The sequence below is a fragment of the Vulpes vulpes genome, chromosome 2 (genome assembly GCF_048418805.1).
Source record: "Vulpes vulpes isolate BD-2025 chromosome 2, VulVul3, whole genome shotgun sequence".
In the NCBI taxonomy this organism is placed as follows: domain Eukaryota; kingdom Metazoa; phylum Chordata; class Mammalia; order Carnivora; family Canidae; genus Vulpes; species Vulpes vulpes.
Genome location: NC_132781.1, coordinates 25,156,092 through 25,181,694, shown reverse-complemented (window position 1 = coordinate 25,181,694; position 25,603 = coordinate 25,156,092). Strand labels below are relative to the sequence as shown.

Genomic DNA, 25,603 nt, shown 5'->3' with positions numbered 1-25,603 from the left:
GCCTTGGGCCGAGGTCCTGGAGTCTTGGGATCGAGTTCCACGTTGGGCTCCTGCAGGGAACTTGCTTCTCCCTCTGCCTATGTCTCTGCCTCTCTGTGTCTCTCATGAATAAATAAATAAAATCTTAAAAACAACAACAACAACAACAAGTGACACTACCTCACAGCCATCCTCAGGCCCAGCAACCAACTCTTTAATAACTCCAAAATTATTGGAGACAGGAACCCTGAGACTCCAGTATAGAAAAGTAGATCAGAAATCTGGGGAAACAGGGAGTCAATCCAACTGTAAAGCTCTGAGATGGGAAGGAATCAGGAGAGAGAAAGGAGAGAGGAAAAAACAAAATAAGCAAGTGAAACCTCCTACTGAACATGAGCTCACCAACAAAAATTACGAAACGCTTAAAGAAAATTAGTATGAACGACAGACAATGAGTCTACCGTGTACAAATGAATGCATTCCAGATAGACCAAAAATAGAGAAGTCCGAAAATTATTAAAAATGAGAATGTTTAAAATTCTTAAATAAATTACAGAATCATGCGTATGAAAAAATAAATAAGAAGGGGATCCCTGGGTGGCTCAGCGGTTTAGCGCCTGCCTTTGGTGGAGGGCATGATCCTAGAGTCCCGGGATTGAGTCCCACGTCGAACTCCCTCCATGGAGCCAGCTTCTCCCTCTGCCTGTCTCTCTGCCTCTCTCTGTGTCTCTCATTAATAAATAAATTAAAAATCTTAAAGAACAAAAAAACTTAAAATTATTGAAAAATAAATGTTAAGAGCCAAAAGGGTTACCTGACGTCAGATGTATTAGAATGCTCTTAAAAACATAAGAGAATGTTATGAACAACCTTATGACCAAAATTTGGTTGATTTTACATCAAATGGATAATTTTATAGAAATACTTAAAAATGGACTCAATGGTTATATTAATAACCACTAAAGACACAGAAATGTTATTAAATTTTTTTCCTCTTTCCCACTCCTTTCATTCACATTTTTTCCCCTAGCCTCTAACCACCTCCCTTGCAAATCTAGACAAAAAAAAGAAAGAAGAGAAAAAAGACACAGGGACCAGACAAGTTTTAACAAAACATCAAGGGACATATAATTCCTGCTTTGTTATAATTCACTTAAGAAAATAGTTAAGAAAACAGGGATCCCTGGGTGGCTCAGTGGTTTAGTGCCTGCCTTGGGCCCAGGGCGTGATCCTGGAGTTCCAGGATCAAGTCCCAGGATCAAGTCCCAGGATTGAGCCCCACATCAAGCTCCCTGCATGGAGCCTGCTTCTCCCTCTGCCTTTGTCTCTGCCTCTCTCTCTCTCTCTCTCTCTCTCTCTGTGTCTCATGAATAAATAAAGTCTTTAAAAAAAAAAAAAAGAAAGAAAATAGTTAAGAAAACAAACAGAAAAAAAAAAAAAGAAAACAGGAAAGCTACTCAACTCATGGGACTATATACTTTTTATAACAAACCTGGGCAAGGACATTACAGGGAAAGATAGTCTTTTTTTTTTTTAATTTTTATTTATTTATGATAGTCACAGAGAGAGAGAGAGGCAGAGACACAGGCAGAGGGAGAAGCAGGCTCCATGCACTGGGAGCCCGACGTGGGATTCGATCCCGGGTCTCCGGGATCGCGCCCCAGGCCAAAGGCAGGTGCCAAACCGATGCGTCACCCAGGGATCCCAAGATAGTCTTATTTTTGAACACAGATGCAGGAATCCTAAATAAAATAATTATATAAAATAATAAAATAATTCAGCATTTGGTCAAAAAATGCACTGTAATCAAAATGCATTTATTCCTGAAATGTGAGGATACTTCAACATCACAAAATCAAATTAGTGTGAGTCATTACATGAACCCAATTAAAGGAGAAAAATATTTCAATTGGTGCAAATTATCTGATTAAAATTCAATACTCATTCATAATAAAAACTCTTCGTAAGAAAACAGAAAATAGAAAGTAGAAACAAAAATCTTTAGTCGGGCACCTAGATGGCTCAATTAGTTGAGCATCTGACTCTTGATTTCAGCTCAGGTGGTGGGATTTCAGCTCTTGGGGTGGTAGGATAGAGCCTCACGTCCAATGCCATGCTTAGCCTGGAGTCTGCTTGCCCTGCTCTCTCTGCTCCTACCCCTCTCATGGGCTCTCTCCCTCTAAAATGAATAAATAAGGAGCACCTGGGTGGCTCAATCAGTTAAGTGTCTGCCTTCTGGTCCGGACATGATCCCAGGGTCCTGGGATTGAGTCTTGCACTGGGCTCCCTGCAAGGAACCTGCTTCTCCCTCTGCATATGCCTCTGCCTCTCTCTGTGTCTCTCATAAATTAAAACAAACAAAAAACACTGTACTGGGGATTTTAACCAAATGCAGTAAAACAAGAAAAATAAATAAATTATAAGATTTAAAAGAAAAGGAAGAGGAATGCCTGGGTGGTTCAGTCAGCTAAACATCTGGCTCTTGATTTTGGCTTAGGACATGATCTCAGGGTCATAAGTTCGAGCCCTATGTCAGGCTCTGCTCAGTGAGGAATCTGCTCAAAATTCTCTCCCTCCCTCTCCCTTTGCCCCTCCTCCAGCTCTCCTCCCCACCCTCTCTCTTTCAAATAAATAAATAAATCTTTAAAACATTGTAAAAAGGAAGACAACACCACCTCACACCAGCCAGAATGGCTAAAATGAACAAGTCAGGAAATAACAGATGTTAGTGGAGATGTGGAGAAAGGGGAACTCTCTTACTCTGTTGGTGGGAATGCAAGCGGTGCAGCCACCCTGGAAAACAGTATGGAGGTTCCTCAAAAAGTTAAAAAGAGCTACCCTATGACCCAGCAATGGCACTACTAGGTATTTACCCCAAAGATATAAAAGTAATGATCCAAAGGGGCACTTGCAAATAAATAAACAAATAAAAATAAAAATAAAAAAGGGGGCAATTGCACCCCAATGTTTATAGCAGCAATGTCCACAATAACCAAACTATAGAAAGAGCCCAGGTGTCCATCAACAGATGAATGGGTAAAGAAGATGTCATGTATGTATACACACACACACACACACACACACACTAGAATATTACTCAGCCATCAAAAAATGAAATTTTGCTATATGTAACAACATGGATGGAACTAGAGAGTATTAGGCTAAGGTGAAATAAATCAATCAGAGAAAGACAATTATATGATCTCATTCGTGTGGAATTTAAGAAACAAAACAGAGGATCATAGGGGAAGAGAGGAAAAAATAAAGACAAAATCAGAGGAGACAAACCATAAGAGACTTAACCATAGGAAACAAACTGAGGGTCACTGGAGGGGCAAGGGGTGGGGATAGGGTAACTGGGTGATGGGCATTAAGGAGGGCACATGATGTAATGAGCACTAGGTGTTAATAAGACTGCTGAATCACTGACTGCGACATCTGAAACTAATAATACATTAGATGTTAATTTATTGAATTTAAATTAAAATTCAGACCTTTACATATATGAAACTTGGTATGTGACAGATTGGCCACGCAAGCCATGGAGGAGGAGGATGGACTCATTCAATATATGGTGTGGGGACAATATACTATCCATATATAAAAAATCAGATCCCTGTTATATGCCACACATAACAATAGCTTCTGTGGGGATTAAAGATCTAAATGTGAAAAGCCAAATGTGAAACCTTGGAAGAAAATACAGGAGAATATTTTTATGGCTTCAAGGTAGGGAAGACTTTCTTAAGCAAAAGCTAGAAAGAAAACAAAGAATCAGTATTAGGACAAAAGACCCTAGAAACAAAATCAAAATACAAGCCACAGACTGACAAAAGGTCAGAATCTAGGGATCCCTGGGTGGCGCAGCCGTTTGGCGCCTGCCTTTGGCCCAGGGCGCGATCCTGGAGACCCGGGATCGAATCCCACGTTGGGCTTCCGGTGCATGGAGCCTGCTTCTCCCTCTGCCTATGTCTCTGCCTCTCTCTCTCTCTGTGACTATCATAAATAAATAAAAATTAAAAAAAAAAAGGTCAGAATCTAGAACTTCATACCATATTTTATGAACAGTTCAAAAATGCATAAAACCACACCATATGCTCTATGCACGCGCTCCTGTGAGAAATCTACATATGAAATGTACAAAAGTGGCGGGGAAACGACCTAAGTGATGGTGGTTGTTAGCAGAAAGGAGGGGAATAAGTTGGGGAGGTTTCCATTGTTATCTGTAACACCTTTTATTTAAAGCAAATCTGAAGCCAAAAAAGAAAAAAATTGCGTGTGAATTTCTTGTGCTTATTTCTCTTATTTTTGAGATAGTTATCGTGTTGGGCAAGTATTTTAAATCCTTCTCCCTGGATATTTCATGGTACTACTTTTAAATAATAATTCAACATGTGTTTTGCATAGACTCTATTGGGACGCGTGGGAGGCTCAGCGTTGAGCCTCTGCCTTCAGCTCAGGGCCTGATCCCAGGATTGGGATCGAGTCCTACATTAGGCTCCCTGCATGGAGCCTGCTTCTCCCTCGGCCTGTGTCTTTGCCTCTCCCTCTCTGTGACTCTCATGAATAAATAAATAAAATCTTAAAAAAAAAAAGACTCTTTGGATACAATACATTTTGAATATATAGGCAATATATCCAAAAAGTGCCAAGTGGTTCAAAATTCTAAATATATTGAAATTTATGCCTTGAAAATACTTGTTCCCATTTCTGTTCTCCAATTGGTAAGCCAGGAAGCAACCAATATTACCAACTTCTTTATTTTTCCATAACCAAGCAATTATATATATATATTTTCCCCTCTTCTTTCTTTTTTAAGATTTTATTTATTCATGAGAGACAGAGAGAGAGAGAGAGAGAGAGAGAGAGAGAGGCAGAGACACAGGCAAAAGGAGAAGCAGGCTCCATGCAGAGAGCCTGATGTGGGACTGGATCCCGGGACTCTAGGACCACGCCCTAGGCTGCAGGCGGCGCTAAACCACTGCACCACCGGGGCTGCCCTTCCCTCTTCTTTTTACAGAAATAATAGCTTATTCTCCCTTCTCTTCTGTACTTGCTTATAACCTAGAAAGCATTTTGTATCAGTCTAAAAAGAACCCCTCCCCCTGTGCTCCTCCTCCCTCCTTCTGAGCGCCACTGCATGGAATTTCATTATATAGATGGACCACACTTGATCTAACCCGTGCATCCCACTTTGTCTTTGCAAAAAATGCTGCAGTAAAGAACCTTAAACAAACATCACTTCACACAGATACTAGTATCTACGTGATAATTTCTAGAAGTGCAATTGCTGGCCCAAAGGGAATACATATCCCAAATGTTGAGAGGTATTGCCAAATCGCCTCCGGAAAGGCTGTGCCAATTTACATTTCCCACCGGGAGTTTATAAGACTGCCTGCCCCTCACTTCTTGTCCAATACTTTCTGATATGAATGTGCTTTTCATTTGCATTAAAAAAATTTTGGGGGATACCTGGGTTTAGCGGTTTACCGCCTGTCTTCCGCCCAGGGTGTGATCCTGGGGTCCTGGAATTGAGTCCCGCATCGGGCTCCCTAAATGGAGCCTGCTTCTCCCTCGGCCTGTGTCTCTGCCTCTCTCTCTCTCTCTGTGTCTCTCTCATGAATAAATAAATAAAAATTTAAAAATAAAAATAAAAAATTTTTTATAACTTTTTTAAAAGCTTATTTATTAGAGACACGCAGAGAGAGAGATCGTGGATCGTGTCCCACATCAGGCTCCCTGGGAGGAGCCTGCTTCTCCCTCTGCCTGTGTCTGTGTCTCTCTCTTTCTCTCTCTCTCTCTGTCTCTCATGAATAAATAAATAAAATCTTTTTTTAAAAAAGTGCAGATGAGGGGCACCTGGGTGGCTCAGTTGGTTAAGCAGCTGCTTTCAGCTCAAGTCATGATCCCAGGGTCCTGGGATTGAGCCACGTGTCATCCTCTCTCTCTCCCACTGCAGCTCCCCTGCTTGTGCTCTCTGAGTCTCTATGTCAAATAAATAAATAAAATATATTTTTTTAATGTTATAAACATTTGGGATGCCTGGGTGTCTCAGTGGTTGAGCGTCTGCCTTTGGCCCAGGGCATGATCCCAGGATCCGCGATTGAGTTCCACATTGGGCTACTTGCAGGGAGCCTGCTTCTCCCTCAGCCTGTGCCGGATCATGCCCTGAGCTGAAGGCAGATGCTCAATCGCTGAGCCACCCAGGTGTCCCTGTTTGTTTGATTTTTAGCTTTTAAAAATATGAGATAGTTGATCAATTTGGAATTTATCTTGGTATGAACTGTAAGATAGGTTCGACTCTTATCTTCCTTTATCTACACAGGTGTCCCATGTGATTTCTTGGATAATCCATCTTTTCACCCTTTAATCTGAAAAGCTACCTTTATCATATGGTAAAACTCCAAGTGTTTGTCCCTGGATTTCCAATGTGATTCCACTGATATTTTTAGCCATAGTCCAATACCACTCTGTTTTTATTATCATTACTTAAGATGATATAATTAATTGTTTTTTTGTTTTCAAAATAAGCAGAAACACATAATCAGTTAAATACAATTAAGCAATATTAGGAGAGTATGTCCTAGAATTCTTTTTTTTCCTCCAAACAAATCTTGTTTGTCAGGAATTCTATCAGGGCAGTTATTTTCATGAATTCTCCTCCACCTCAGAGCGGATCCCTTCTGAATTTCATCAATTGCTCTACAAGATCCCACCCTGGAACCCCAGGGGCAAGAGCCTTACCTGGTCCAGGGTCATATAACTTGGGGATGACAGGATGGCAGATGGTCACTGGAAACTTGGCCACTGAGGACTTGGACTCCAGACTCACTGGAAGGAGAAATAAGGTCAAGGTGGGCAGCACGGTGTCTGGGCCACTCTCCACACTGCCTCAAGGAAGCTGCAGGGGTGAAGGTTCAGTAGAGAACATCCTGCGTGGGATGAGACCCACAGAGTTGACAGCATTCTGGCTCCTGACTTGCTATGTGTCCTTGGGGACCTTGCTGAACGCCTTTTTTTTTTTTTTTTAAATTAAGTAATCTCTGTGCCCAACATGGGACTTGAACTTACAACCCTGAGATCAAGAGCCACGTGTTCTTCTGACTGAGCCAGCCAGGTGCCCCTTGTTGAATGCCCCTTAGCTCACATGTCTTCCACTGTGAGAGTCTGGTGGGGTGGAGTGGGCTTGGAATCAGAGGGTCCAGATTACATTTGACTTTGCCATTTATTATCTGAAATACCTTGGGTAAATCAGTGCTCACTTCAGCAGCACATTTACTCAAATTGGAAGGATTCAGAGATCAGCATGGCCCCTGTGCAAGGACTATACACAATTTTTTTTTTTAAGATTTTACTTATTTATTCGCAAGAGACACCAAGAGAGAGGCAGAGACATAGAGGGAGGAGAAACAGGCTCCAAGCGGGGAGCCTGACGTGGGACTCGATCCTGGGGCGCCAGGATCACGCCCTGAACTGAAGGCAGATGCTCAACCGCTGAGCCACCCAGGTGCCCCCATAAAATTTTATTTATTTATTTTTAAAGATTTTATTTATTTATTTGACAGAGAGGGCACAAGTAGAGTGGCAGGTAAAGGGAGAGGGAGAAACAGGCTCCCCACTGAGCAGAGAGCCTGATGTGGGGCTCAAACCCAGGATCTTAACATCATGACCTGAGCTGAAGGGAGCTGCTTAACCAGCTGAGCCACCCAGGTGCCCCCTCTATATGCAAATTTGAAATACCTTGGGTAAAGCACTTCTCCAGCTACAAAACCAGGATAATACTACCTGCCCTGTTTTATCTCACAGGGTCATTTGTTGAAAAGAAATGTCTGGGAATCTGAGAGAGCGCTCTCTCTTTAGTCTGTGGTCATGCATAATCTATCCTGTGTTTCATTTTTCTGTTGGTGTCCTGGGAATTCATCCTGGGTGTGGAGTGAAAAGAAAAAGAGTGACTTTAATTCATCCAGAAAGAAACTGGGGCTGCCAGGGGCTGGCCAGAACTGTTCTCCCAAGAATTTCTTGGATGGGAGTGGGAGATAGGGATAGGAGAGGAAAACAAAGCCACTGTCCTTGGGGCTGAGAGCTCCTCCACATACCTCTTTTCCTGTTAGTGTCCAGGACAAGATAACGATACACAGACTGAGTCCCTTCAGTCCCGTAGCTGAAGTCTTCAGCTCTGAGAGCTACGGATAATAGGGCATAGAGCCCCTGGTGGTTTCCAGGTGCATGAATGATCTACCCTCACAGAGAATGCACATTCTTTCCTTTGAAGGATGGGTGGCAACATGGGGGCAGTGTTGGAGACAGTATTTGGGAAGTTAGAGGTCTAGGGTTAGAAACAAGAGCAAGAGAAGAATCCTAAATGCAGGCAGGCTTCCAGGAGGAGGAAGACTTTAGGAGGGACAGGTGGTGTTATCCCACTCCCTAAGCATTTCGCCATCCAAGGACAGGCTCTCACCCACATCCACTCTGTGGTGCTGGTACACTGTGCTGGTGTATGTCATGTGCTGGAGGATGAAATTCAAAAGCTTCTGGTTACTGGTGGAAATGGTCAGCCGCTTCTGGCCTCTGCCCTGCAGCACACTGTCTGGGATGTCAGCGAGGGTGTTCAGTGTCCCCAGAGAAGCTGTCAGGGTGACCTAAGGTGGGTGAGGTAGAAAGACGCTAAATACAAGGAAAGGCACATACCCAGGATGGCCAGCAGGGGGCAGAGCCCATGAGGATGAGAGGAGGCGCTCTGTGGTGCCCTGGAAGCTGGAGTCTGGCTCTCCAGCCGGTTACTGCTGTCCCCAGCGAAGTAGAATCAAGTCTCGGGGATTGGTGTGTTCAGGGTCATTGCTCTGTCTCTTGGCCTACAGGATCCTATCCTTCTAGATTTCTTAGTTTTTTCTTTCTTCTTTTTTTTTAAGATTTTATTTATTATTCATGAGAATATACAGAGAGGAGAGAGAGAGGCAGAGACACAGGCAGAGGGAGAAGCAGGCTCCATGCAGGGAACCCGACGCAGGACTCGATCCCGGGTCTCCAGGATCATGCTCTGGGCCGAAGACAGTGCTAAACTGCTGAGCCACCCAGGCTGCCCAGTCTTTTTGATTTCTGACTGCCTCCTCCTCCTCCGCTGCCTGACCTCCAAATGGAGTTTTCCAGGGTTTGGTTCCGTGCCCTTTTCTCTTCTTATTCAACACCTTCTCACCTTTTAAATACTATTCATATGCTAGTGACTTAAAAATATATGTCTCCAGTTCACATCTTTCTGAGACCCAACTGCCTGGCTGGTTGCTTTGCTAGGAAGTTCCACAGGCAGTTGAAACAAAATTGAGCTATTGAGTTTTCTCTATAAACCTGTTTGTCCCTCTCTGCCTGCTTCTCCCCACCCTGTGAATGGCATCTCTGTCTCTTTGACTGTTGAAGTCCCTAATGGAGGTCATTCCTATTTGAAATGAGTCCTATTGGGTCTACCTTCAACATGTACCTAGAACTGGTCCCCATCTCTCCATCTCATTGCTACCCCCTAGAGCTACTCTCTTCTCCTGCCTTCTTGTCCTCTGTGTAGCCAGGTATTTTTATGAAAAGTACACTGGATTATGTCACACGTGCTGAAAACGCTCCAATTAGCCAACAGGTGTTTTCTGAGATCCAAATTACAGGTACTGAGAAAAGAGGAGTAAATAGAACCAACTCCCTGGAAGGCTTATATTCTAGTGGGGAAGGATGGTGATAAGTATATCACAATACATATAAAATAATTCAGGTACAGAAAAGCACCATGAAGATAACACAGAGTACTGGATAAGTGGCAAAGGTGTGTTTTGGGGGTGCTTTGCTGAGACTAGGGGAGGGCAAGAGAAGGCCATCAGAAGATAGAATAGTTTGGCAGATTTGCTCACTCATCACCCATTCCAACCTCTGGCAGGCAGAATGAGAAAAAAACTACATTTCCCAGACTCCTTTTTCTTTTTCTTTTTCTTTTTTTTTTCCAGACTCCTTTTTCGATTAGGGTTCTGGATGCAGTTTGCATCACACCACACTCATCAGCTCTCTGTGTGTAAGAGTTGGATTTGGAGCTATATTTAAGTGGGAGACAAAAGACAGGGCACAGAGCAACAGTCTAGCTGGCGCTAACCTTGACTGGCAACATGCACAGAAGCCAGGCTGTGGTGACAGCTTCCTCTTGGAGCAAAAGCAGTAGCATCTGTGCTGACCCAGGTCTTTGGAAGTCCTCCTTTGAACTCCAGCCACTCGCATGGCTGGAAAAATAATGCCTTCCGGAGGCATCCTTCTCCCCTCTCCACCTTGGACTCGTGTTGGATTTCTAATCTGGATAAGCACTCTGTCAAAATCTGAGACCAGCCACCACTGGGGACAGGGGTGTGAGCAGTGAGCCAAAGACAGGATGCCAAGTGCAGAAAGGGGCTGGGAAGGGGACTAACCTCATAGATGGGGGCATCTGGTCCTTCAAACTGGAGACCTGGAGGATACAGGAAAAAGGATTAAAAACACCATTTGAGAGCAACAGCTCCTGATGCTCACTACCTTCCTGGTGACTCCTACGTATCCTTCCAGAATCTTTTCAGGTGTCACCTCCTATCCAGGGTGTTTGTTGACCACTCCCCTCTCCCCAGGGTCCTGTTAGGTGGTGTCCCATGGTCCTTCTCAAATTCCAGTGGAGCTAAAGCCTTTGATGCCCACCCTCAGCATTGGATGGGTACTGTGAATTAATCCATCCTCTTCCAGGTGTCTCTGTTACTGAAGGGAAGACAGCAATGGATAAGTAACAAAACATCCTTATATGAGGTTCCTAGAAGAGTCAAATTCATGGAGATGAGAAAAGACATTTTACTGAATGGTGGTTGCCACAGGCAGGAGGGGGGAAAAGAGTCAATGTTAAATGGGTAGAGTTTTAATTGGGGCAGATAAAGTTCTGGAGATGGATGATGGTGACAGTTGCAGAACAATGAAAATATATTTAATGCCACAAAACTGTGTGCTTAAAAGTGATTAATTTTGTTATGTATATTTTACAATAAGAAAAGGAATCATCCAACATGGCAAATCACTTTTTTTTTTTTTGCAAATCACTTTTTAAATGACTATTCAAAACCACTAGCAATTTATCCAAGTATATTTATTATTATTTTTAAAGATTTTACTTATTTATTTATTCATTAAAGACACAGAGATAGAGAGGCAGAGACACAGGCAGAGGGAGAAGCAGGCTCCATGCAGGGAGCCCGATGCGGGACTGGACCCCGGGACTCCAGGATCACGCCCTGGGCCAAAGGCAGGCGCTAAACCGCTGAGCCACCCAGGGATTCCCATGTATTTACTTTAGAATCCAGCTCTGTTTTCATAATGTGACTAATTCAAGTTCTAATTCAAATATAGCCTCCCTAGGTGGCCTTAGATAACTTATGTCATCCGTGAAATTGGCAAAATAACATTTACCTCACAGGGATGTGGTGCTAAACTAGAGAAGTGTGTAGAAATCTCTTGTAGAGGAGAGGTTTTTTTTCTATTAAAGATTTTATTTATTTATCATGAGACAGAGAGAGAGAGAGAGAAAGAGAGAGAGGCAGAGACACAGGCAGAGGGAGAAGCAGGCTCCATGCAGGGAGCCTGATGTGGGACTCGATCCCCGGACTCCAGGATCATGCCCTGAGACGAAGGCAGGCGCCAAACCACTGAGCCACCCAGGGATCCAGAGGGGAGTTTTAACCAACATAAATACTCTTTTCAATATGCTGTCCTAGGAGTTGGGCTCATCTTTGCCTGTTTCTCATGATGCTGGAGGACACCAAAAAGCCAATCATGTCCTAAGATTCCTGAGACTCACAGATTTTTGTCCTCTTCTTTGTTATCTGGGATCCCTGGGGACGTCACAGTGGTGGAAAGGGCTAACTGGGGGTTCCCAATGGTGGAAACATTGAAACTAATAGTAAATGAAATCACGTCAAGCTTCCTGCATTGTGCACACAGCAGGTACTCAACGACTGTTCCCTTCCACTCCCCAGTTTTGCTTAAGAAGAGTTAAGAAAGTTGCCCTGCTCCTCTCCAGATGGAGATGTACCTACCCGGGATGGGAACCGTGTGCAGGGGCATCACCTCCACCCCATGGATCGGGTACCCAAAGGGGAGGTTGGGCTGAGCCAGCAGCGGCGGTGGACGGGGCAACCCTTCTCTGCAGGGAACAGAACCAGAACTGTTAGCAGCTGCTGTCTGGTGCCTCCCTGATTAGTCCTGAAAGCGGTACCTGTGCCCAGAGCTCTGTGCTGCCAACGGGAAGAAATCGAAAGTACATTGTCCAGTTCACCCCTCCATTCCCTCTCCCCTTTATTCCTGCCCCTCTCTGCAGCTTTGAATTCCACAGAGGAATTGAGGCAGTTGACAACAAAGCACCTACAAAATTAAAAATGCAACCAGTGAAAAAGAAGAAACAAAACAATCAGATTACAGGGCCAACCCAGTGCAGTAGCCCAATGCCAAGGTCACACGTGAACTTCCCGGTAGTCAGGGTATAAAGTGTTGGACAATCAGTATTCTGGTCTTATTATCAATAGGACAAAGCAAACAACTTGGGAGGCAAATAAACCTTTTCCTAGCACTGAACTCAAGAAAGAAGGAAAGGAAAGAAAGGAAAGAAAGGAAAGAAAGAAAGAAAGAAAGAAAGAAAGAAAGAAAATATATCCCAAGAACGTGATTTGTTGCCTTGATATTTTCAGAGCAAACACAGTGACGATTTTCATATGGTTTTGTTGTTATAACAACCTCAGTCAAGGGCAGCACATAACAAGTCAGTGAGATTGATTCTTTGCAAGACTAAGATAATGTGGTTGCAATGCAGCCTTCGGGAATCCAGCGTAGCCAAGGGTATCATTTAGATCACCTGGAAGACAGATTAGACTACTGTAGTGAATATTTATGAGAATGCAAAAGAGACAAATTTTTAAAATGGAAAATTATGTAAACAGGCAATTAACAGAAGTACAAATGGCTAATACATATATGAAACGTGCTCAGCTTCAAAATTCATCAGGGAAATGCAACTTTAAGAACAATGAACTAGAGGTGCTGGGCTGGCTCAGTCAGTAGAACCTGTGACTTGATCTTGGGATCAAAAGTTTGAGCCCACGTCGGGAGGACAGATTGTTTAAAATAAAATCTTTAAAAACAAAAACAACAAAATGCGTTTTTCATGAATGTTTTAAAATGTAATGATAGGGAGTGTTGGTTAAGTAAGGGGTATCTAAGGTATTACCCTTACCCACTCGTCATGAAAATGTGAATTAATATAGGTCCTCTTGAATGCAATTTGCCAGTATTTACTAAAAGTAGAAATAAAGGGCGCTTGGGTGGCTCAGTCGGTTAAGTGTCTGCCTTCAGCTCAAGTCGTGGTCCCAGGGTCCTGGGATTGAGCCCTGAGTCAGGTTCCCTGCTTGGCTGGGGAGCCTACTTATCTCTCTTCCTCTGCCTGATGCTCCCCCTGCTTGTGCGCTCCCGCTCTCATGCGCACTCTCTCTCTCTGCCAAACAAATACTATCTTTAAAAAATAAAAAAGATAAAAGTAGATACAAGCATATCCTAAGTGAGCAATTCAAATGCTAGTTAAGGGGAGAAACACCTGCCTAAGTAAACAACCACATGCATAAGGAGGCTCATTTCAGCACTGTTTGAAATGAACATCCTTATACACATCCTAATGAAATAAGAATGTAAATATAATGTAATATTATTATTATAAATTATGTAAGTGGAATAATGAAAATTTCCCCCAAATCTGAATATCATTCAATAGGAGAATGAGGGCAGCCCTGGTGGCTCAGTGGTTTAGCCTCGCCGTTGGCCCGCAGCGTCATCCTGGAGACCTGGGATCCAGTCCTGTGTTGGGCTTCCTGCATAGAGCCTGCTTCTCCCTCTGCCTGTGTCTCTGCCTCTCTCTCTCTGTGTCTCTCATGAATAAATAAATAAAATCTTAAAAAAAATGTTTTTGATGAGGGGCACCTGGGTGGCTCAGTTAAGCCTCTGACTCTCCATTTTGGCTCAGGTCATGATCTCAGGGTTGTGAGGTTGAGCCCCATGTCAAGCTCTGGGCTAAGCATGGAGCCTGCTTAGGATTGTCTCTCTCCCTCCTCTTCTGCCCCTCTCCTCTTTTGCCCCCCCTCACTCACTCACGCACACTCTCTAAAACAAAAACAAGGGGCCCCAGGGTGGCTCAGTCAGTTAAGTGTCTGCCTTCAGCTCAGGTCATGATCTCACAGTTCTGGGATCTAGCCCCAGGACCAGCTCCCTGCTCAGTGGGGAGCCTGCTTCTCCCTCTCCATCTGCCTCTCCCCCTACTCATGCTTTCTCTCTCTCTCAAATAAATAAATAAAATCTAAAATAAAAATAAAACAAAAACCTTAAAAAAACATACTGAATTCTGGAGTGATTTGTTCTTATGGTACCAATTACATTAAAAATATACACACAGATGGGTGAAACCGGTGAAGGGGATAAAGAGTACACTTATCACGAGGAGCACCTAATCATGTATAGAATTGTTGAATCACTACACCTGCAACTAGTAGAACAGTGTATGTTAATTAGGCAGAATTAAAATAAAATTTAAAAATACACACAGGGCAGTCCCAGTGGCTCAGCAGTTTAGCGCCGCCTTCAGCCCAGCGTGTGATACTGGAGACCGGGGATCAAGTCCCACATCGGGCTCCCCATGTGGAGCCTGCTTCTCCCTCTGCCTGTGTCTCTGCCTCTCTCTCTCTCTACATCTCTCATGAATAACTAAATAATAAAATCTTAAAAAAAACAAAAATAAAATATAAAAATACACACAAAACCCCAATAGTATATGTTTATGTGGATATACATATATATGAATATGCATGTGATTATGTGAGTTCATCTGTGTGTATAGCAATATAGAGGATAGTCTGGAATTATATATACCAAACTCCTAAGGGCAGATTGTGTTGGTGAGGGATCATATCATATAAAGAAGGGAAGCAAGAAGAATTGAGGGAGTTAGTTCAAGTGGATTGTTTTTAAAGATTTTATTTATTATTTATTTATTTGACAGAAAGAGTGCACAAGCAGGGGGAGTGGCAGGCAGAGCGAGAGGGAGAAGCAGGCTCAATCCTAGGACCCTGGGATCATGACGTAAGCAGAAGGCAGATGTTTAACTGTCTGAGCCACCCAGGCACCCCCAAGTGGATTTTTTGTAAAGAGCATTCTCCATGTATGACTTTTTTTTATTTTTCAAAGATTTTTATTTATTTATTCATGAGAGACACAAAGAGAGAGCAGAGATGTAGACAGAGGGAGAAGCAGGCTCCCTGTAGGGAGCCTGATGTGGGACTAGATCCCGGGACCCCAGGATCACGCCCTGGGCCAGAGGCAGATGCCCAAACACTGAGCCACCCAGGTGTCCCCAGGTACTACTTTTTAAGTGAAGATTATGAAGATAATCAGACTCAAATGAATCAGAGCTCTCACCCAATATCAAGCTCCACTAATGATTTCAAGGATACAGACAATTATGTGGCTCAGGCAGGACACACAGAGCAATCCAGGTGGATCCCCTGTCATGCCTTCCCACATTAGACAGGCACTCTCTGGCAGAGGATAATAGGCATGATCTCCAAATGGGGTTTTGCTGGATTGCCTCACATAGCGGAGGACATGTAAGTTAGAAATCATCTCCATTTTATACCTTTGGAGAGTTGTACAGCTTAGGTGACATTCGCCAGGGGCTGAAGATTCTGGGTTATTTATTCTATGCAATGGGCTGAAGTGGGGACAAAGAGACCAAGAAAATCCCATTCCTGGAGGGGGAGAACCCAGACTGAGACACCAATAACTAGAATACTAGGTCATCTGTTCAGTAACAGAAATGAGGCCAGCTCTGAATGCCACCTTCTTGAACATTCCTTTTGTAATTCTCAGAATTGGAAGCTGCTCTCCCCACTGAGACCTAGTGCAGCATTCCCCCCTGGCTAGTATTGTAACACTGAGCTTTGGGCTGAACACCTGCATTCCACACAGTGTGCTGGACACCTTCTGTGGGCCACCGAGCACCTGCAGTCCCGCCACTTTGGGCTGGGGGCTCTCTGTGTAATCATGGCAGCAGCAGGGACGGGGAGGAGGTGGGTGGAAGGGACGCAGGGAGGGCGCACTGCCTCTACCCGCTCTATTCCTCTGGGAGGTCCCTGGGAGCAGGATCTAGATAGGCTCTATCTTTGTGCCTAACTTGGCACCTTGCCCAGAGTAGGCATTCCATGTGTTTCTCGGGCTGAGAAAGATTTGAGGCACTGGTAGGAGCTGAGCATCTTCTTCCCTGGCCACTGCCAGGATGACAAGAGACCCGGTTCACATCAGTGATTATGACTGGGATTTGTTTGTTCTTGTACCTGTGTTGCCACCTACAATCTCCCTGCAATCTCCCTGCCTCCTCTATACTTTCCTATGTATTCTTCACTGAAAAGCTAGAGTGATATTTTACAAAAGTATCTCAGATAAGCACTTGCCATTTTTAAAAGCCATTCAATTCTTGGGGCACCTGGGTGGCTCAGTTGTCTGGGCATCCAACTCTTGATTTTGGCTCAGGTCATGGTCTTGGGATTGTGAGATGGGCCCTGCGTCGGGCTCCAAGCTCAGTGGGGAGTCTCCTTGACATTCTCTCTCTCCTTTTCCCTCTGCCCCCCTCTTCATTAGTGTGCACGCGCATACACCCTAAATACATAAATAAATAAAATCTTTTTTTTTAAGATTTTATTTATTTATTCATAAGAGACAGAGAGAGAGAGGTGGAGACACAGGCAGAGGGAGAAGCCAGCTCCATGCAGGGAGCCGGATGTGAGACTTGATCCTGGGGCTCCAGGATCACGCCCTGGGCCAAAGGTAGGCGCTAAACCACTGAGCCACCCAGGGGACCCCCTCATCTAAGGTTTTGATGAGGTTTCAATACGTTTCCTACAAACACCTTTTGATACAAGCCCATCAGAATCAATCGCTGATCTTTTCAACCAACAATACTGGCCGATACACCCCAAGTGTGTGATTCTGGGCTCTGCACATAGCAGAGGGGGAAAGTATGTTCTTAACAATGAATTAGTGGTACACCCTTGGTGACACTACAAAATCACTTGCTGTGAAGGCCTGGGTGCATTGAGGCTGTGCCACCAACACCCCACTGACATCCCAGACTATTTTCATTCCTTTGCTTTCTTCTTACAGGTTCCAGACATGCAAAGTTTGATAAATGTTTACCTATGGACCATTTTCCTCGGTTCTCTCTCCTTGCTTTATTCCTAACAGTTCCCACCAGGGATCCCTGCAAGAGAGGAATTCTTTCCTGTTTTCTTAGGACTCATACCCTCAGGACATGGTAAAGAAAGCTTTTGCTCTACCCCAGGACCCAAGAGCCCTCATGGCCTCCATTACCTCCTCTGAAAGTGTTCAAATTCAGCCTGTCTCCTTGCTTTTACTGCAGGGAGCTCACTGTGGCCATAGGCATCCTGAAAATTATAGCTTCTCTTCTGTTTGGTAGCTTCGCATTTGCACTGGTTTTTCGGGAACAGCCTAAAAAAAAACAGAAAAGGCCTGTGAACATGGAGCTGGTGGGTGGGCTGGTTGGTGGGTGAGAGAGAACCCGTGGTCTAACCAGTGTATGATTCACCTTGAGAATCTCCTTTCCATATACACACCTGTCCTACCTGGGAGGAGATTCTGGAATCCCAGAAATACAAGGAGGGGAGGGGGATGGACAAGGGGAAGAAGGCCCCTTCTCTGGAATTACTCCCTGCACCAAATGTCTTTAAGTTGGAGTCATGTGAATACCAGTGGTGTCTGGGCCCCTCCAGTGGGGACAGGAAGGCAGCATCTTTCTTAGAGTTTTAGCCAACATGCCATCTATAGTTTTTTTTTTTTTTTAAGATTTTATTTATTTATTCATAGAGACACACAGAGAGAGAGAGAGAGAGAGACAGAGTCAGAGAGAGAGGCAGAGACACAGGCAGAGGGAGAAGCAGGCTCCATGCAGAGAGCCTGACAGGGGACTCGATCCAGGGTCTCCAGGATCACACCCTGGGCTGCAGGCAGCGCTAAACCGCTGCGCCACCGGGGCTGCCCTACCATCTATAGTTTTAAGGGACTTTGCTGGGTGCTGTAGGGAACAGACTGCATCTTGCAGACCAAACCTGTCCCGGGTCCGACAGTTTGGATCACTTTAACAACAAGCATGGACTGAGGAAGGCAAGGCAACTGGCTGTAAAATGGGCACAGGAGGGCACAGTAAACCACAGAAGGAGCGAGGGAGACATGGGACCAACATGGAATAACCTGAATCTCACCAGATTCCATCATAGGTAAAGAGGTTCTTGAGATGTTCCTCAGGTAGAAGCTTCAGTGTCTGGTCATTCAGAGCAGAATGCGGGAGCTCTGGCATGATGCTATTGAATTCCACACTTCTGAACAAAAATACAACAGTGCCAAGTCCTAAGACTAAAACTGATATCTTGAGGAGCCACAGAATCTCAGACCTGTTGGAACATAAAAGAACAAATTCCACTAAAATCTTTTTTCTTGATCACATAATAAGTGATGTAATTGTATAATATATGTGGAAATAACAACTTGAGGAAAAATGTGAAACCTTATATCTTATACTACTTACTAAAATTGATTTCTGATTTTAAAAAAGAGTAAAGGTATGCCTGGGTTGTTCAGGGGTTTAGAGCCTGCTTTCGGCCCAGGGCATGATCCTGGAGTCCCAGAATCAAGACCCGTATCCGGCTCCCTGTGAGGAATCTGCTTCTCCCTCTGCCTGTGTCTCTGTCTCTCTCTTTCTGTGTCTCTCATGAATAAATAAATAAAATATATTTTTTTAAATTAAAAAAATAGAAAAGAGTAAAGAGGGGCACCTAGGTGGCTCAGTTGGTTAAGGGTCTGCCTTCAGCTGAGATCATGATCTCAGGGTCCTGGGATGGAGCCCAGCATTGGGCTCCCTGCTCAGCGGGTAGTCTGCTTCTCCCTCTCCTTCTATCTTTGCTCCCAACTCATGCTTTCTCTCTCTCTCAAATAAATAAATAAAATCTTTAAAAAAAAATCGCAAGGCAAAGAATGTGCAAAAACATCCCAAGGGGGAGAAAAAAGAAAGTAAGTTTTGCAATATTTATGTCAGCATAGTTGAATTCAAGGCCAGAAAAATGTATTAAATAGGACAAAAAAGATCACTTACAATGAGCAAATACATGACCCACAAAACAGATGTAGTGGTCATGAACTTTATCCACTAAATAATAGCATTAAAGTACAGAAAGCTGGGCCCCTGGGTGGCTGAGTTGGTTAAACATCTGACTCTCGATCTCTGCTCAGGTCTTGATCTCAGTGATTTCAAGCCCCATATTGGGCGCCACGCTGGGAGTGGAGCCTACTTCAAAAAAAAAAAAAAAAAAAGTACAGAAAGAAAAAAAAAGGACAGAAGGATTACAAATACAAAGATAGTCATAGATTCCAACATTCTCACATCTAACACCTAACATTCTCACATCTCAGTGCTTCACAAATCAAGTTTCAAAAATATATAAAGCAGTAGAGCAACTAAATGATATAATTCATATTCTGTTAAAGAGTTCTTAGGAAACTTACAAAAAGTGGACATGCAAAGAAAACTGTAATCAAGTAGAAATAGTTCAGATCATGTACTCTGATTGTGCAATCAAAATGTAACCTAATGGGGGATCCCTGGGTGGCGCAGCGGTTTAGCACCTGCCTTTGGCCCAGGGTGCGATCTTGGAGTCCCGGGATCGAATCCCACGTTGGGCTCCCGGCATGGAGCCTGCTTCTCCCTCCTCCTGTGTCTCTGCCTCTCTCTCTCTCTCTCTCTCTCTGTCCATCATAAATAAATAAATAAATCTTTAAAAAAAAGTAACCTAATGAAAAGCTCCCTTCCCCAACAACATGGAAATTTTAGAAAAACTTTCCAAAGCAGCTCAAGAGCATCAGAACAAGAATATAAAGATAATAAAGACACTACATTCCAGAACTATGTAACACACTAAAACTGTCCTGAAAGGAGAATTTGAAGTTTTAAATACCAATTTATAATCACAAGGCATAAAGTTAATAAATTAAGCAATCAAAGAAACTTGAAGAAAGGACAAAGAAACCAATCTAAAGAAAGCAGAAACAAGAATGTAATAACAATTCAAGGAGAAAGTGGTGAATTTGAGAAACCTAAAATGGAATAATTACTAAATCTAAGCAGTGAGTGGACAACTTTTGTGATACCTGCCTAGTTTCTAGCCCCCCCTTTTAAGATTTATTTATTTATTTATTTATTTATTTATTTATTTATTTATTTATCTATTTATCTATCTATCTATCTATCTATTTATTTATTTATTTATTTATTTGAGAGAGAACCAGAGAGCATAAGCAGAGGGAAGAGCAGAGGGAGGGGGAGAGGCGGGCTCCCCAACAAGCAGGGAGCCCAACATGGGGCTCCATCCCATGACCCTAGAATCATGACCTGAGCTGAAGGCAGATGCTTAACTGACTGAACCACCCAGGCGCCCCTATAACCTTTCTTCTGTAAGACTTTTCTCCTGACCCACGAAGGTGACACCTAGGATCCTAGCTTCTTTGCACAGTACTCCCCTGGCCTTGTTATGGTAGATTGGACGAAGTCTGAACACCTTGTCTGAGCTGGGCCAATCAACCACAATTTCTTCCCCAGGAATCTGAAATCAGATCAGGTTATCCTGGACCCCTGAACAAAGAAGAGAAGGAGAAATAGAAAGTGAGAGACAGAGCAAAGCTTAGATCTTGAACACCCCAATAAAAGGATGATTATCTAAAAAAACACAAATGACCTAAACAGACCTGTGAAAGCCTTCAAGGAAATTGTCAAAGGCCTATCTACTCTCCCTTTCAACAAAGTCTCAAATCTACGTTTCACAAGTACACAATTCCAATCTGGTTTATCAAAAAAGCTTTACAGTAGTGTAAACATAAGTTACTTATGAATAGCAATGTAAATACACTACATAAATATTAGCAACCAGAATACAATGGTATGTTACAGGAACAATTCATCATTAACAAATGGAGTTCTTTCTAGGAGTACAAGGATGATTCAATATTATGCAATTTATTAATACATCTCATCGGGTGAAAATTCAGGATATGATTATGTTGACAGATGATCTTAAAAGCATTTAATAAAATCTAATATCTATTCTTTTTTTTCTAATATCTATTCTCAATTTGTTAAACATCCCTCATTTAAGAAAGGACCCAGAAGAATGACACCACCACTAACTACCCCTACATTTTTTTAAAAGATTTTATTTATTTATTCATGAGAGAGAGAGAGAGAGAGAGAGAGGCAGAGGCATAGGCAGAGGGAGAAGCAGGCTCCATGCAGGGAGCATGGACTCGATCCCGGGTCTCCAGGATCAGGCCCTGGGTGGAAGGCAGCACTAAACCGCTGAGCCACCCGGGCTGCCCTACCCCTACATTTAACACTTAACACTTGAATCTTGATCTCTAAACATTCTTCCCCTATAAAAGAAACCAGAGTGCCTTGGAGAAATGTCCAATTCTAGGGTTTTGGTAAGGAAAATGTAAAGTGAGTCTAGGACATCCCATAGTGCCAGAAAGAACAGGAGCTAAGGACCACAGTCATGTTCAGAGGAATACGAGCCAGTTTGAAGTCTTCTACCAGCCATTTTTGGGACAACTGAGGCATCCACAAGAATAATGGCTGTAATTAACTATAACACATTGAATGAAATAAAATCTGGGGCACCTGGGTGACACAGTCAAACGACCAACTTTTGGTCGTAGCTCAAGTCATCATCTCATGTTCATGACATTGAGCCCCACATCATGTTCCACATATTCCACTCAGCATGGAGTCTGCTTGGGATTCTCTCTCCCTCTCCCTCTGCCCCTCCCACTTGTTCTCTCTCTTTCTTTCAAAATCAAATCAAATTAAATCCATGAATATAATGATACTTCAAAGGAAAAATTTAAGAGGTACATTTTTTAAAAAGATTTTTATGTATTTAATTGAGAGAGAGAGAGAGAGAGAGTAGAGGCAGAAGGAGAGAATCTCAAGCAGACTCCCCACTGAGTGTGGAGCCTGATGCAGGGCTCAATCTCATGATCCTGAGATCATGACCTGAGCTGAAACCAAGAGTCTGACACTTAATTAATTGAGCCACCCAGGAGCCCCAAGAGGTGCATTTTTAATTATAGAAAAATTCCAGGCAGATACAGAAAATAAAGAAAATAGTGAAATGAAGCTCCAGGTACACATCACCCATCTTCCACTCATGGACAAAATGAATTTTTTAAAAAGATTTTATTTATGGGACACCTGGGTGGCTCAGCAGTTGAGCATCTGTCTTTGGCTGGAGGGCCTGATCCTGGGATCCAGGGATCGAGTCCTGCACTGGGCTCCTCATGGGGAGCCCGCTTCTCCCTCTGCATCTCTGCTTCTCTATGTCTCTTATGAACAACAACAACAACAACAAAAATCTAAAAAAAAAAAAAAAAAAAAAAGCTTCTTTTGTGAGCTCACAGTAGCAGCAGCCAAGAATAACAATCTTTCATACACATGTCTACCAACTCTCTTTGTGGTTGTCCTCCAGAAAATGGATGCTTCTGGATTCTTGTAAGTTCCAATTCATTCACTTGTGCCAAGGCTGGTTTGTGACTTTCTCTGGTCCTTTTTTGAGCCTTTACTTCTCTGGCTTGTCCCCCAGGTGTGCCAATTCCAATAATAAATTTCTCATTCTCTAATATTCATAGTAGTTCTGTTTCCTTGACTGAGGCTTGGCGGATACAGAATTTCTTCCAAACATCACCCCTGCCACACATGCACACAATACTGTTATCACAACTAAATATTGAACAAACATTCTTTAATACTATCAAATGTCCATGGGGTTTGTTTGTTTGTTTAGATTTTATTTATTTATTCATGAGAGACACACACAGAGAGGCAGAGACATAGGAAGAGGGAGGAGAAGCAGGCTCCATGCAGGGAGCCTGATGTGGGACTCTATCCTGGGATTCCTGGATCATGCCCTGAGCAGAAGGCAGATACTCAACTGCTGAGCCACCCAGGTGTTCCTGTCCACAGGGTTTAAATCTCCCCATTGCCTTTTTTTTTTTTTTTTTAAGGATAAAATCAAGATCCAAAGAAGGTCCATACATTGACTGACATGTCTCCTGCTTAGGAGACCTTTTAATACATAGGTTTCCCTGCCTTTTATTTTTCTTGCAACTTAACTTGTTGAAGAATCCATGTTGTTTATCCTATGCAATCTAGGTTTTCCATAACTGAATTTATCAGGCCCCTGGAGTCATGTTCCTTTGTCTCCTCTATTTTCTATAAATTTGTAGTTAGATCAAGAGGCTTGTCAGATTCCAGCTTGCCTTTCTGAGAAAATTACTTCATAGGTAGGTGATGGTGTGTGCCCCTCCATCAAAGAGGCAGGGCACAGAATATCTCATCATCTCTTTTTGGGGGGATATTAGCAGCCATTCAATGATGATTGCCTGACTTAGTGGTTCTTGATCTTTTTGCTCTTAGGACTACTTTACCATTTTATTTATTTATTTATTTATTTATAAGATTTTATTTATTCATGACAGAGAGAGAGGCAGAGACGCAGGCAGAGGGAGAAACAGGCTCCCTGCAGGGAGCCCGACGTGGGACTCAATCCCAGGATCCCAGGATCACGACCTGAGCCAAAGGCAGATGCTCAACCCCTGAGCCACTCAGGTACCCCTCCACTGTATTTATTTGAGAGAGAGAGAGAGAGAGAGAGAGAGAGAGTGCACCAGTGGGGGGAAGGGCAGAGGGAGAGAGAGAATCCCAAGTAGATGCTGTGCTGAGTGCAGAGTCCAACATGGAGCTCGATCTCACACTCTGAGATCACCAGCTAAGCCAAAATCAAGAGTCAGACGCTCAACTGAATGATCCACCCGGGTGCCCCCACTTCACAATTTTAAAAATTCTTAAGGACCCCAAGAGCTTTGTTTCTGTGGTTTCATCTATCAATGCTTACCACTTTGGAAATTTTTTTTTTTTAATTTATGATAGTCACAGAGAGAGAGAGAGAGGCAGAGACATAGGCAGAGGGAGAAGCAGGCTCCATGCACCGGGAGCCTGACGTGGGATTCCATCCCGGGTCTCCAGGATCGCGCCCTGGGCCAAAGGCAGGCGCTAAACCGCTGCGCCACCCAGGGATCCCACCACTTTGGAAATTAAATTAGAAAATTTTTTAAGTATTTACTCACTTAACAGAATAATGAACCAAATACATGTTAACATATTTTTGCAAAAAACTACATTTTTCAAAACAAAAAGAAGTGATAAGTATAACATTTTAAGATTTTTGCGTATCTTTGTAATGTCTAGCTTAATAGAAGAAAAATGAATTCTCATATTTGTTTATGCAATGTTATACGTTGTTGGTTGGAGTATATGAAGGAAATACAGCCTCAGATATGTAGTTGGAAAAGAGAGAAATATTTTACTTTTTCAGATAATTGTGGCTATTCATCTCGATACACACCAAAAATCAAGACCAAAAATCCAGATGTTTCTTAAAAGGTTAGTAATCATGATGTGGAACTTGAAACCGTATCAGTGATTGTTTTGTGCTCTGTTACATTAAAATCCATTGATCTAACTTGCACTTTGAATCGATCTTTTACTCATGCATGATTTTATAGCATTGTGCATTAGTCATATGGAAAATATTGGTGCTCTGAGTTATGCTGGGTCTTCCAAATGTTAATGCATTTCATTATGCAATGTCAAGAATCCACATTCATTAATATCAACACCAACCTCATTGGAGAAGTCTCTACATGTTGAGAAGCTGTCAAGCTCATTGAAATGGAATGAAGTCCAAAGTTCTAATTTTTTTTTTTCAAAGTTCTAATTTTTTAATTAAAATTTTCTATTTTTAATAATCGTTGGCTCCGGGTAGAAGGTGTATGAGTACTCATGGTAACTTTCTTTTTTTTTTTTTAAAGATTTTATTTATTTATTCATGAGAGACAGAGAGAGAGAGAGAGGGAGAGAGGGAGAGGCAGAGACACAGGCAGAGGGAGAAGCAGGGAACCCAATGTGGGACTTGATCCCGGGGCTCCAGGATCACACCCTGAGCTGAAGGCAGACACTCAACCATTGAGCCACTCAGGCATTCCCTCATGGTAACTTTCTTTCAAGTTTTCTTCGGTTGAAAATTTTAAAAATAAGAGTTTGGTATTTATAAACGAAAACTCCTCAGGTAAGGAGTACCTGGATGGCTCAGTTGGTTAAGTGTCTGATTCTTGGTTTCAGCTCAGGTCATGATCTCAGGGTCCTGGGATTGAGCCCAAGTTGGGCTCTGTGTTCAGCATGGAATCTGCTGGAGGTTCTCTCACTTCTGCTCCCTCTGCTCCTCCCCACCTTCCACATGCACACATGCTCTCCCTCAAAATAAAATAAAATCTGGGCAGCCCGGGTGGCTCAGCAGTTTAGCGCCGCCTTCAGCCCAGGTCCTGATCCTGGAGAAGACCTGGGATCGAGTTCCATGTCGGACTCCCTGCGTGGAGCCTGCTTCTC

General features: G+C 43.1%; 1 protein-coding gene and 1 non-coding gene across 2 annotated transcripts in view; one reads left to right on the top strand and one right to left on the bottom strand.

Annotated features, from left to right (window-relative positions):
- B4GALNT2 (beta-1,4-N-acetyl-galactosaminyltransferase 2 (SID blood group)) overlaps positions 1–24,551 on the bottom strand; it is a 33,035-nt gene extending 8,484 nt beyond the window's left edge. Inside the window, exons 1-7 of the mRNA XM_072744588.1 lie at positions 24,526–24,551; positions 18,321–18,509; positions 17,413–17,550; positions 12,051–12,157; positions 10,410–10,447; positions 8,438–8,618; positions 6,724–6,810 (exon numbers count right to left, since the gene is read on the bottom strand). Coding sequence (XP_072600689.1) covers positions 6,724–6,810; positions 8,438–8,618; positions 10,410–10,447; positions 12,051–12,157; positions 17,413–17,550; positions 18,321–18,509; positions 24,526–24,551 — 766 coding nt within the window. The remainder of the gene's footprint in view (positions 1–6,723; positions 6,811–8,437; positions 8,619–10,409; positions 10,448–12,050; positions 12,158–17,412; positions 17,551–18,320; positions 18,510–24,525) is intronic.
- LOC112918193 (U6 spliceosomal RNA) lies at positions 7,234–7,342 on the top strand. Its single transcript, XR_003234626.2, has one exon. It is a non-coding gene; the product is annotated as a U6 spliceosomal RNA (small nuclear RNA).
- Positions 24,552–25,603: the final 1,052 nt, after the last annotated feature.